Below are 14,224 nucleotides of genomic sequence, written 5' to 3'. Positions count from 1 at the left end.
AAATCTCCATACTGTAAATGCAAATCTTCAGAATGCACTTGATTGAATACCACTGCAAATGTCTCAGAATTGTTTTGCTGCTGACATGATTTCAGACAGACGCTACATTAACGTCACTAACAGCAGCAGTTTCTTTCCAACCTCAAACATTTTTAATGGATCTGCTCTCACTTTTTAACCCCCCTGTTACGTTCAAATTTACAAACATCTTTTATGTTTGGGGTCAATTTGACCCCAGCAATTTAAACCTCCGCAAAATTCTTATAATTAAAATTGTTACCAAAGTTTGTGTCAGGTAGTTCATTTTTCTTTGTTGACGACCTAAATAGCCCTTTAAATAAAACATAACTCCCCCAACCCCACTTATGCATCCAGTATTTCTATTACTCAACTGTGGAAAAATATGCAAATCACCATAAAATCTCACTGATTGACCTTAAATTGGAAGATTTTTCTTATTTACAACCGATAAGTTACAAAGTGTGTACAGGACATTGAAAACATATCATCATGTGAATTTCATGTTTACCCGGTAGTACCCATTACATTAGGAAAACTCATTAAATATGAAGCAAAAAACAGGATGTTAATCATTTATTTAGAGACGTTAAACATTGAGTGGGGTCAAATTGACCCCAAACATAATAGGAGGGTTAAAAATTTTTTTACTTTAGTATGTAAGTTCTGTTATAAGCTGAGAAGCTAATTTCAGAGGTTGCAGTTCCTTTCATAAAACTACAGATGGTTGAAAATTAAAGAAAAAACAAAATCAAATGTCTTTGTGAGGTGCTGGGCCACCAGTGGAATTGGTGAATGGAAACCAATGGCTGGATAAAAGGGAAGAAAAATGATATAGGAGTTCTAAAATATATCTGCTTGCTTTTGGAAAAGATTAGCAGAAACATGAAATATAGGCTATACATTTTGTCGATGTTGCGCTTAATATACAAAATCTCTGGTATGCTCCTTGAAGTAGACTTGTAGAATCTATGTCCTGCTGCATTAAATCTGTTCTGGCAGCTCTTGGCGGCTTGATACCTCACAAAGACACTTTATGTTGGCTTTTGCTTTGATTTGTAGCCTGTGTGTCTGTAGTGTGGGTGAAACTGACCATGTGAATGTACTTTGTCCAGGATGGTCGGGCTGATGTGGTGGCTAATGATGCAGGAGACAGAGTGACTCCAGCTGTGGTGGCCTACACAGACACTGAGCAGGTATGTAACCATATGTAACTATGTAACTTAAGTATGAGGCATGAAGAGGTAGCACATGTTATTTTTTGTTCCTGCACCAACAGAGACAGGGATGATTAAACATGAGCCTAAGCATTTACAGGTTTTCATTCTATAAGGGCCAATCCCATTTCTTATTTTCACCCCTACCCCTACCCCTCTTTTTTGAGTGCCACTTGCCCCTTGCAACAAAGTTACAAGGGGTAGGGGTTGAAATACTCCCCTATGAAATGGGACAACCCTTCATCCCCGGAAACGTCATCATTAGTCATCAGCGACGATTATTTTTTGCCGGTAAATCTCAATCTCAAAATAACGTCTTCAGCTGTGGTAATCTGTCTTGCGTGGGCTATTGGCATCTTTTTGCGGTTGTCAATAGTGAATCAGAAGAATGTAAGGAGATGTCTCCGCTGCGCGTCGTGCCGCCGATAAGAACGCCCCTCAGCCGTTGTAAAATCACTGTAACCCACGGCTTCTCGGGGCTTATTGTTTAATTCGACGCCTGGGAGCGCCGGTGAATCAGCTTGAGGTATGAATGATAGACCGTAAACAAGTTTTGTTGTAGTTAGCCCAACGTTAGCCACACACCATGCTAGCCAGCTGGTGTAGTGGTGTAATGTCAAACAAACAATCGCTGACTTTATTGATTTTTGTGTTAATTGTGTGAGAAGTGTGGGAGATTTCTTGTAGCACTCGCTTTGGAGTGTGCCTCTGAAAAAACTCCGTTTGGAGGGCCATATAGCCCTAGCACTCCACCCTCCCCCTTCGCCTCAACAAGAATTGGGACATCCCTACCCCTATGCGTGAACACGCAAAACGGAGGGGTAGGGGCAAGTGGTAGGGTTAAGGGGTGAATTGGGATTGGCCCTAATAAACCACTTTAGAAGTTCATTGGACTGTTTATGTTCTTCTCTTTGGCTGAAGGTGTGTTAATCAGTGAAATTAACGGCTTTAGTTTTTGACTTGAGAAGAAACCTGCAGACTTTAAGGTCATGATGACACATGGGTTCCCAACCCTGATCCAGAGCAAGAAACTACCTTCTTGCTTCCCACAGTGATTAGTGGATTCCATTTCCAACATCTACTTTCTCCAGCTCCCCAAAGCTACAGTGTCAGACTAGATAGATCAAATCTTTAATGTCCTTACTGAGGCAATTTGGTTTGCAGCCTAAAATGAAAATTACAGCACAGACTCTATTCACATTAATTCTCTGCAAAACATGCGCATGTAGTTATTAAAAAGTAAAACATCAAACGTTACCCTGTTCAGCCGAACAAGACTTCAAGACAGCAAGATAACTAGACTTAATGCTGTTGATCAATGTAATTGTCGTTCAATAAAACTAGGTGTGAAAAAAAATATTTTAGTTAACTGAAATAAAAACTAGACTAGATAAATAACAAAAACTAAATGAAACAATATTGTGTACTTACAAATAAACTAAAGTAAAATAAAAATCTACAGAAAATGTGTTAAGTTTTCCCTGTTTGTCAGTTTGGTCAAATGTGTCAGCACAACAAGCATGAGGAGGTGTTGGTGCTGATGTTTAGTGAAACTGGGATGTCAACGTGACTGGGAATCAACTGCCTTCACAAAGTGTTGGCTTTGGATTGGAATACCTATTCTGACAAACACCCCCCATATCAGAAAAATAATAAAAAAAAAAAAATCATACTCAAATTGAAACTGACACTAAGAAAAACTCAACTCAAACTAAACATTTTAAGCGATAAAAACTAAACTGAAACCAGCACACCCTCTCAGGACACTTAACTGAACTGAAAACAAAAATAAAAAAAACAAAATAAGAATAAAAGCTAATTTAACAATGTTAACTCTGCCTTTGACTGGTGATGGCAAAACAAGGCATCAAGCTTTGAAACTTTTTGAAAAACTGTATTGGAAATGTAATGTATTGGAAACGGTTCATTACCCGGAGCTTTGTTTATAGTGCATGTTGGTGACACTTGCTGGTAAAACACAGATAGTGCACACAAATAAAGCTGCACCTTTACAGGATTTTTAAATGTAGTGCATCGTGCATAGGTATTTTAATTTTCCAAGATGTTAGATTTTTCTAAACATTTACTTGTCTGTAATTTGAAGATTATATAGCAGTTGGCAGACTGACTCTGTAGCATATTTGTTTTTTGTTTGTTTTGCTCATATGAAATACATATGTTCCTCAATAAAAAATTTTAAAAAAAATTAAAATGTTAAATGATGGATTGGTAGCGTAGTTTCTCATGTGATAAATAGAATGCCCCAACATACGTGGAATATGAATGGAGATCATAAACAGGGCAGAGGGTGCAGCAAGGCAGACATGAGGAACACATTGTTTTTAGTCCTAAATACACTTTTTATCATGGCAAAGTTAAAGCTCCAGCTGTTGACTCAGGTGACTCTATCTGAAGAAGTAAAGTGGTTCAGATGTCATAATTTTTTTTCTGGAATGAGGCAAGCCTTGTCAAACTGCCTCAAGAAAACACTTCTGAGCCTTGTCGTCAGACATAGCATCACTACTGTTGACCATGAGTTTTGGCTGATGGGATTGAAGAATGCCAGGGAGTAATTGTTCTTATCTGTGGACATCTTGATTTTATTATATTTTATTATATTATTACATTGTCAAAACTGACAGTATTAGAAACTTCAGTGTAGTCCTTGCTTCGAACCAATGTTGAACTAAAATTCTTATTAGCAAAAAAATTACCAAAAAAACTTGGTAATTAATGGAAGTTAATGGGAAAAAAATGCAGGCATGTAAAGCACTGTGAGACTGCAAACGGTGATTTTGAGCCTTAGTGATAGTGATAGTGATTTTTATTTTTGAAACAGGGACAAGGTACAATAGACATTAACCCAAAAGGGAGAGATGCACTGTACAAGGTTATAGCTATAAAGCTAATTTCCACCCATAGTCCCTGGACAAATAAATATACAGTCATTAAAATAGTGTGAACTAGTAGACTATCGATTATAGTTACTTACAAAAGTAATATAAAAAGTTAATATAGAGGATACACTCATCATTTAAGGATACCCCCAAACCTATACCCCCCAGACCCTTAAAACCACAATTTTACTTTATTTGATCTAGTGACTCAGGTCATTATTTCAGAGCTCAGAGTCACAAACTGTCTCAGAGAGAGTTATAATAGTGTTCATTTCATTGTCAATAGGCAAACTTACAAAATCGGCAAGGAATCAAATAATTATTTCCTGCACTGTATATATCTATATATAGATACAGTACAGGCCGAAAGTTTGGACACACCTTCTCATTCAATGCGTTTTCGTTATTTTCATGACTATTTACATTGTAGATTCTAACTGAAGGAATCAAAACTATGAATGAACACATGTGGAGTTATGTACTTAACAAAAAAAGGTGAAATAACTGAAAACATGTTTTATATTCTAGTTTCTTCAAAATAGCCACCCTTTGCTCTGATTACTGCTTTGCACACTCTTGGCATTCTCTCCATGAGCTTCAAGAGGTAGTCACCTGAAATGGTTTTCCAACAGTCTTGAAGGAGTTACCAGAGGTGTTTAGCACTTGTTGGCCCCTTTACCTTCACTCTGCGGTCCAGCTCACCCCAACCATCTGGACTGGGTTCAGGGCCGGTGACTGTGGAGGCCAGGTCATCTGCTGCAGCACTCCATCACTCTCCTTCTTGGTCAAATAGCCCTTACACAGCCTGGAGGTGTGTTTGGGGTCATTGTCCTGTTGAAAAATAAATGATGGTCCAACTAAACGCAAACTGGATGGGATGGCATGTCGCTGCAGGATGCTCTGGTAGCCATGCTGGTTCAGTGTGCCTTCAATTTTGAATAAATCCCCAACAGTGTCACCAGCAAAACATCCCCACACCATCACACCTCCTCCTCCATGCTTCACAGTGGGAACCAAGCATGTGGAATCCATCCGTTCACCTTTTCTGCGTCTCACAAAGACACGGCGGTTGGAACCAAAGATCTCAAATTTGGACTCATCAGACCAAAGCACAGATTTCCACTGGTCTAATGTCCATTCCTTGTGTTTCTTGGCCCAAACAAATCTCTTCTGCTTGTTGCCTCTCCTTAGCAGTGGTTTCCTAGCAGCTATTTGACCATGAAGGCCTGATTGGCGCAGTCTCCTCTTAACAGTTGTTCTAGAGATGGGTCTGCTGCTAGAACTCTGTGTGGCATTTATCTGCTCTCTGATCTGAGCTGCTGTTAACTTGCCATTTCTGAGGCTGGTGACTCGGATGAACTTGTCCTCAGAAGCAGAGGTGACTCTTGGTCTTCCTTTCCTGGGTCGGTCCTCATGTGTGCCAGTTTCGTTGTAGCGCTTGATGGTTTTTTGCGACTCCACTTGGGGACACATTTAAAGTTTTTGCAATTTTCCGGACTGACTGACCTTCATTTCTTAATGTAATGATGGCCACTCGTTTTTCTTGAGTTAGCTGATTGGTTCTTGCCATAATATGAATTTTAACAGTTGTCCAATAGGGCTGTCGGCTGTGTAGTAACCTGACTTCTGCACAACACAACTGATGGTCCCAACCCCATTGATAAAGCAAGAAATTCCACTAATTAATCCTGATAAGGCACACCTGTGAAGTGAAAACCATTTCAGGTGACTATCTCTTGAAGCTCATCGAGAGAATGCCAAGAATGTGCAAAGCAGTAATCAGAGCAAAGGGTGGCTATTTTGAAGAAACTAGAATATAAAACATGTTTTCAGTTATTTCACCTTTTTTTGTTAAGTACATAACTTCACATGTGTTCATTCATAGTTTTGATGCCTTCAGTGAGAATCTACAATGTAAATAGTCATGAAAATAAAGAAAACGCATTGAATGAGAAGGTGTGTCCAAACATTTGGCCTGTACTGTATATATATATATATAAAAAAAAAAATATATATATATATATATTTATATATGTGTGTGTGTGTGTATGTATGTGTGTGTATGTATATGTATATATATGTATATATATGTATGTATATATATATATATATATATATATATATATATATATATATATATATATATATAAGTAGAAGCATACACTGGTGATTTCCTCATCTCAAACAGTTTCTTGAAACAAAAGCCAACAACAGTGGTGGATATACCACAACAAAAAATGTCAATGTCTCAATAACTTGTCATGTGCCCTTGAGCATCAGTTACAGCTTGACAACGACGTCTCATGCTGTTCACAAGTCGAGTTATTGTCTGCTGAGGCATGGCATCCCACTCTTCTTGAAGGGTGGCCCTCAGGACATTGAGGTTCTGGGGTACAGAGCTCCGAGCCTCTACACGGGGACTCAGCTGATCCCATAGGTTTTCTATGGGATTCAGGTCTGGAGAAAGTGCAGGCCACTCCATCTGAGGTACCCCAGTCTCCAGCAGCCGTTCCCTAATGATGCGACCTCGATGAGCTGGAGCATTGTCGTCCATGAAGATGAAATTAGGCCTGTGTTGTTCATGCAGGGGTACAATGACTGGATTAATGATGTTATTCAGGTAGTATGGGCTTGTCACAAAGTGTAGAGCAGTTCTGTACTGACCAGACACACCTGCCCACACAGTAACACCACCACCACCAAAGGCTCGTCTCGTGACAACAGTGGCTGATCCATAGCGCTCTCCTTGACGTCTCCAACATCATTGGCGGCCATCATTTCTGCTCAACATGAATCGGCTTTCATCAGAGAACAGCACTGAGGCCCACTGGTCCCTCGTCCAGCGTAAATGTTCCCTGGCTCATGCAAGACAATGACACCTGTGCCTGGTGGAGTGGTCAGGTACCCTTGCAGGTTGTCTAGCACGCAGACCATGATGATGTAAACGGTTTCGAATGGTCTGATGTGACACTTGGGTGCCTCTCACCTCCCTTAAATGTGCCTGGAGTTGAGTGGCATTCATCATCCGGTTCCACAGGGCACTGTTCACAATGAAGCGGTCATCAGTGTGGGATGTGGCCAAAGGACGTCCACTTCTATGCCTTTCTGTGACTCTTCCAGTCTCTCTGTATCTCTGTTGCAACCTGCTGATGACACTCTGTGACACTCTAAGCTCAGTGGCCACTTCCGTCTGAGAACATCCTGTTTGAAGCCTCGCAATGGCGAGGTGCTGCCGATCAATTGTTAGGTGTCGTCTTTGTCTCATGATGTCAAAATGTGAACAGCATGATGAGGAGGACTGTTTAAATACCAATTCTAATTGAACCAGGAAATTTATTGGTCGATTCATGGATCAAACACCTGTTGTGAATTTTGCCTTTAAACTCCTTGTTAGAGAACAGCAACTTGTGCAAAAAGTACTGAAACACTGAACAGTTGGACATGTTCATTCAAAAGTTTACAGAAGGTCACATTAAGTTCACTTGTAAAGGTTATAATGCATTTTAGGTTCATCCTGAAATTTCACCCGAAAGCCGAACTTTTTGTGAGTAGTGTGTATATATATATATATATATATACACACTACTCACAAAAAGTTAGGGATATTCGGCTTTCGGGTGAAATTTATGGAAAATGTTAAATTTTCACGCTACAGTGATATGATATCATGAAAGTAGGGCATTTAAGTAGAAGCATGCACTGGTGATTTCCTCATCTCAAACAATTTCTTGAAACAAAAGCCAACAACAGTGGTGGATATACCACAACAAAAAATGTCAGTATCAATAACTTGTCGTGTGCCCTTGAGCATCAATTACAGCTTGACAACGACGTCTCATGCTGTTCACAAGTCGACCTATTGTCTGCTGAGGCATGGCATCCCACTCTTCTTGAAGGGCGGCCCTCAGGACATTGAGGTTCTGGGGTACAGAGCTCCGAGCCTCTACACGGCGACTCAGCTGATCCCATAGGTTTTCTATGGGATTCAGGTCTGGAGAAAGTGCAGGCCACTCCATTTGAGGTACCCCAGTCTCCAGCAGCCGTTCCCTAATGATACGACCTCGATGAGCTGGAGCATCAAACACCTGATGTGAATTTTGCCGTTAAACTCCTTGTTAGAGAACAGCAACTTGTGCAAAACGTACTGAAACACTGAACAGTTGGACATGTGCATTCAAAAGTTTACAGAAGGTCACATTAAGTTCACCTGTAAAGGTTATAATGCATTTTAGGTTCATCCTGAAATTTCACCCGAGAGTGGAGTATCCCTAACTTTTTGTGAGTAGTGTATATATATATATATATAAACTTGCTCATTGGTCTTCATCTTCTTCAGATTGTAGGCATTGCAGCAAAGCAAGGACGGGTCCGCAATGCTGCCAACACTGTAGTCAAAGTGAAACAAGTGCTGGGGAGAAGGTGATGTATCTTATACTGTCTGTCTGTGAACTTTCTGGCATACAGCTGCACCTTGGACTGTGTGTATTGTGTGTACTGGTACACTATTACATGAGCCAGGCATTAATTCCTGATATTACTATTTGCCTTTTGTATTTGTTCCTTGTGTCAGTCAACGTGAAATTTGATAGTCTTTCTCTTTCTCTCTCTGTCAAATGCCAGCTTTCAAGATCCAGAGACACTGAGTCACAAAGCAGAGAGTAAATGTCCTGTGAGTATCTGGTAGACAGCTTGCAGGCCAGTCTACATAACAATAGTCCAGCATTAAGGCTGATTTATGTTTCTGCGTACATGCAGCTTACGGAGGGTTTGCGTAGCAAATGCGTCCCTTGCAGGCCCTCTGCAACCGCTGCAGAGACTTGCCACGCACCTCCCAAAAATTGTAACTACGCGTTGGAACTACTCAGACCCTACGCAGACCACAAGAGCTATGATTGGTCTGCCATACTACATCATTTCTGGCATTTCGCCCCTCCGGCTTCTCTACCTGCTGTAGTACCACATTCCAGTAGTTTTCACCTCACTACTTTGCACCATTTGTTCATCTGCGTAGCAACTGCGTGCACGCGGCGTCCAGTGTCCGCAGAGCCATAAAACGGCCTTTACTAATCTCACATCAGCTCAACTATTCTAAATATACATTTCTTCTCATTCAGTTTTTATTTACTTAGTTAGTTTCTAATTCTCTGGCAATTTTTTCTAAATTCCCAGTAGCATTTTACTTTTCTGATAATTTTACTAATAATTTCCTGATTTTTTTTTTATATATATATAAAATGTAACTTAAGTTTTTCTTTATTTAAAACTAATTTTAATTAACTTGTTCACTTTTTTTAGAGTAATTGTCTTGTAATTTTATAGTCATTTCCTTGAATTTTTTTTACTTTTTCATGCTAATTTTCACTTCATATCTGATAGAGAGCTCCTCAGGCCAGCCTACCTAACAGTAGGTTGCATTACATACATTGTTTTATTAAGAGTCAGATTCAGATCAAAAATGAGAACAGTTAGTAACCCCCCCCCCCCCCCCCCCCCCCCACACACACACACACACACACACCCCCACCCCAAAAAAAAAAAAAAAACTCACTGTTTGATTGTTTTTTTTCCCCTGTTGTTGTCATAAATTTATTTTATTGTTAAAAATATTGAAGTTATTAGATTATTAAAATTATTAGTTTGTTGTTGTTATAAAATTATTAGAGAAGTAGCCTAGTAAAATGTTGCTGGAAAACACTAGCAAAAATATTACCAGAAAATCTGCAGAACAAATTGACAAAAAAAACAAACAAACAAACAAAAAAAAAACCTGTATTTAGAAAGATCAAAATGATATGTCACATCATTGATGCTTGATTGATGTCAAATTTCTAATGCTGAAATGCTTTAACCGGCATCTAACACTAATTACTTAATTTTAATCCGCAAAATTTTGAATTACTGAACTAGAATTCGTTTTTAATCATGCAATAGAGCTAGGCTTCATTTAAAATCTGGATTTACTCATTTTGAACTTGCTACACTCAACGTTAATGAGCTGTGTTCAGTCAGATATAGTTTTTTTTTTTTTAATGGTCAGTTTTCTTTAAATTAGTCCTTAGTTTAATTCATTGTAGCATTTAAAGACTTGAATTTGGCATGCTGTAAAAGTGTTGACACCACATCATTTGCTGTGCTAAAACAGTCAGTGTAACAAGTAGATGCTGTGCTCAGGTGGTGGACAGAGGAGAGAAGCCTCATTATGAAATCACAGCCGGGGAACAAACTAAGTATGTTGCTCCAGAAGACGTCGCAAAGCTCATTTTCCAGAAAATGAAAGGTACACTGCAGAAAATACACACACACTCTCTCTCTCTCTCTCTCTCACACACACACTCACACACACACACACACACACACAATGAGTTGAGTAATTGTTTTTGCTTCCATAGAAACGGCTCAGTCGGCGCTGGGTTCTGATGTCACTGATGCTGTCATCACTGTTCCTTTTGAGTTTGCACAGGCTCAGAAGGGTGCTCTAAGGTAGGATACAGTTTAAGTACCATAGCTTACATCACATTTACATAAAATCAGGATTTTAACAGGCGTTTAGCTTTTAACTTATGTCTGTTATTCTTTATCGGTGATGAGGCAATTACGCCAACATTGTCAGGCCTCTGGCACAGTTAAAGTTCAAGTTATTTAGAGCCCCAAATCACTGTTTATTGGACCTAAAAAGGCTTTACAGACCCACATGTTTACAGCAAACAAAACAGATCGACACTCCCTGATGTAATCCTCATAGTGAGCAAGAAAAAAACTGTAGCTTTGAAGCTGTGCTAGAGCCAGCGAGATTAGCATTTTAGCTAACATAAGATAAGGTGTGTCAAGATTTGTATTGAGAGTTATATTTAAATCACCAGCACTTCTAAGAACTCCAGCAGACTGGAATGCTAGTAGATAACATATTTTTTTGTAGAACACCCTGTTGCTATCTTGATGTTCATACACATTAAGAAGAGTCACCTGTTGATGATCTAGAATACCTTTTAGGGGCAATTTTTATGACAGAAGTTTCATTTGGAAAAGACACACAGTGTGTTTGTTAGAATGAACCCAACTTGAATGTTTTGTCCAAATGTTTTTAATTGGCTTTTTGGCAATATAGAGCTCTTGCATTTGTTATGATCCCTTTCACCAAACATACTGACTTGGCATAAATGATACAAAGTGTGAACATTGATTGACATTGTTGGTTAAAGATGCTAAGTTAGACTGGTTTGCAGTAGTGCTGTAAACTGGCTAAAGCAACTACTGTGTGGACTGAAAACTACATAAAAGTGTATCTTGTGTGTGACTTCCACTAACCAATTAGTGATTGGTTAGTGGTATTCAAACTCTACTTACATCAACTACACAGGGGCAATTTCACACTGAATAAGCAGAGAGGGAATGGTCACTTTGAGGGTGGCAGTATTACAGCATGCAGCTCCCATGCAGTCCTTTTAAAGATGCACAAATTCCACATATTATTGGAAGTTTTGTCATGGAAATGCCAATATATCAACAGCCTTAACAACCTGGCACAGATTTATGAGGATATTTTTGGGTTATGGGGTATTAATGGTACAACTGAGTTGTACCATTAATGGCAATGTACTTTATCAGTGTGTTGTACCATCTTTGTGTTGTGCAGGGATGCTGCTGAAGCTGCAGGCTTCAATGTATTGAGACTGATCCATGAGCCTGCTGCAGCTCTGGTGGCCTACAACATTGGACAGGATTGTCCTTCTGGCAAGAGGTACATCAGCCATCCTCAGGCAGAAACACATCAGCCCTGTGCAGAAAAGCAAGAGGAACAAACAATTCTCGTACACTTTTTCAGGAGTGGTTACTCGATTCTCTGTTAAATGATAAAGCAATGATGCTCCGTCATTAGTCAGTTTTACAATAGTGCTTTGTGAATAAACTTTTAAATTATGGTAGACACATGGCAGCACTGCCCTCATCTGCATCCTGAGGGCAGCAGGGTGAATAAGTGCTTCATTGGGTGGCTAGTGCCTGACAGACGTTTTGCAGGCCCTCTCCAGAGTTCTGGGCTTGTAAATGCTCTCAAGATTGGTCAGTTTAGTGCCAGTTAATTTTTTTAAATTAACAAGATTAGAATAAACAAGTATAGAGAAGGGATGGATGGAAAATGAAAATTATGTTGCAGAAATTAGCATTCACGCTGAAATTGTAAATCATGGCAATCCTAATGTATCAAAATAATAGCAAAATATACAAAAATATCCACTTCCAAAACCCCTTATCAGTGGAACCCTTATAATTAAAGATAATACTGTTACTACTGTTGTATACCAGCCTACAAAGTGATTGGAACTGTGTTGACAGCCATGTCCTGGTGTATAAGATGGGTGGGACATCTCTGAGTGTGACAGTGCTGCAGGTGAATGGAGGAATGTTCCGAGTTCTTAGCACCCACACAGACCATAGTATCGGAGGAGAGAGCTTCACCCAGGCTTTGGCCCAGCATCTCGCTGCTGAGTTCAAAAGGTAACATGTCTGTTCACTTTACTGTGAAATAAATAGCTTAAGGATAATGCAGGTTACTTTTCACCAGTCGTGTCATCTGTGTGTTTTTGTGCAGGTCCTTTAAGCAGGATGTGAGTGGTAATGCACGGGCAATGCTGAAGCTGATGAATGGAGCAGACATGGCCAAACATTCGCTGTCTTCGTTAGGATCAGCCAACTGCTTTGTTGACTCTTTGCATGATGGCATGGACTTTGACTGCAATGTCTCCAGGTAACTGGGTAACTGGTGTGAATGGTAAGCAGAGTATAAAAAAATGGAAGGTACATGTCAGACAGTCTGGTACTGTGAATGTTCTAATTTAGGCCGCAGTAGGTTGTGTGATCAGAGTTCAACCATGATTGGCTCTAACTCAACCAGCTGTTGACTCTTAGGGCCCTATCTTGTGCCACCCGCTATCCGCTGCCACGACCCGCTACCCGCAAATTGCGGATTTAGGAGCTTCCACTATCCCTAAACGGTATCTTGCGCCACCCGCTACCCGCTATCCATTATGCCGACTGCATCGTTTGCGCCTGGAGGTGCGTCGTGGGCATGTTTCATGCGCTATCCCTAAAGTTGCTATCTTGCGCACACACTTTAGCGGGTAGCGGGTGGTCCTGACCACCCGCTACCCGCTTTCCCTAAAGTTTGGGCTGTTACGAGAGCGCGTCCAGGCGGCTTCAGTGCACGCCCCGACGGAGCCTCGCCACACACACGGTCGGACTGATACCGAGACGCCGCCGGAATGGACTGAGTATATTACTCATATAGACTGTTTAGAGGAAAGACTGTTTTAATTGGACACTTAGGCCAGCACGTTTTATTGTTTTATCATAAGCCAGCAGCTGTGCTATATTTTTATTTTTAATATTTTATTTGCCAAATCTACCTTGTCAATAAATTAGTTTACACATAGTTCCACCTCTGCCTCTTGTGTGTGTGTGGTGTGACCCGGGGATTTTACTCAATCAGTACAACCTTGTGACACGTCCACTTGGACACATGTGGCTCCACCTCCCGAATTAACTCGCCTATAATATAATATATAATATGTATATAAAGCCAACTTGCTTTAGCCTCAGTAGAAGCCCTGAGAAAATCTACCTTCCTCTCTTCATCGCGGGTTTAGGATTTAGGATTTAGGATAGCGCATCCTGCCCTTAAAGGCAATGGCACCTGGCACACTGATTGGTTTAACTGGCGTAACGCCCAAAACACGCCTATGCATAATATAGCGGGTAGCGCAGGTGTTTTAGAGATAAAGACAGGTGTGCAAGATAGCAACTTTTACGGGGGAACGCCTCTTCCTAAATCCTAAATCTGCAAATAGCGGGTTTAGGGAGTCTGGCACAAGATAGGGCCCTTAGTCCTTGGATTTTTAAAATATATTTTACCTGTTGGTGATATCATATCCTTCTGTATATGGAAATGGAAAGGTCTTAGGTCAGACAATCAGAGACACCAGAGCTAGGAGCTCTGTTTTGGTGTTGAAACTGGCAAACCACTTAAAGAACCAAACCAGTTATTTTTGAATGACTGACCCCTTCACTACAATTTACTCACATTTTACAAACTGTTAT

At 40.2% G+C, this 14,224-nt stretch overlaps 1 protein-coding gene across 1 annotated transcript in view; it reads left to right on the top strand.

The window, feature by feature from the left end:
• hspa14 (heat shock protein 14) overlaps positions 1-14,224 on the top strand; it is a 31,913-nt gene that overhangs the window by 574 nt on the left and 17,115 nt on the right. The window contains exons 2-9 of the mRNA XM_030045986.1: positions 1,134-1,214; positions 8,469-8,551; positions 8,753-8,801; positions 10,304-10,409; positions 10,522-10,612; positions 11,766-11,870; positions 12,464-12,625; positions 12,720-12,875. Coding sequence (XP_029901846.1) covers positions 1,134-1,214; positions 8,469-8,551; positions 8,753-8,801; positions 10,304-10,409; positions 10,522-10,612; positions 11,766-11,870; positions 12,464-12,625; positions 12,720-12,875 — 833 coding nt within the window. The remainder of the gene's footprint in view (positions 1-1,133; positions 1,215-8,468; positions 8,552-8,752; positions 8,802-10,303; positions 10,410-10,521; positions 10,613-11,765; positions 11,871-12,463; positions 12,626-12,719; positions 12,876-14,224) is intronic.

This window comes from Myripristis murdjan, chromosome 23, assembly GCF_902150065.1.
Source record: "Myripristis murdjan chromosome 23, fMyrMur1.1, whole genome shotgun sequence".
Classification (NCBI taxonomy): domain Eukaryota; kingdom Metazoa; phylum Chordata; class Actinopteri; order Holocentriformes; family Holocentridae; genus Myripristis; species Myripristis murdjan.
Note: the sequence above shows the minus strand (reverse complement) of the source record. Positions and strands in the feature narration are given on the sequence as shown.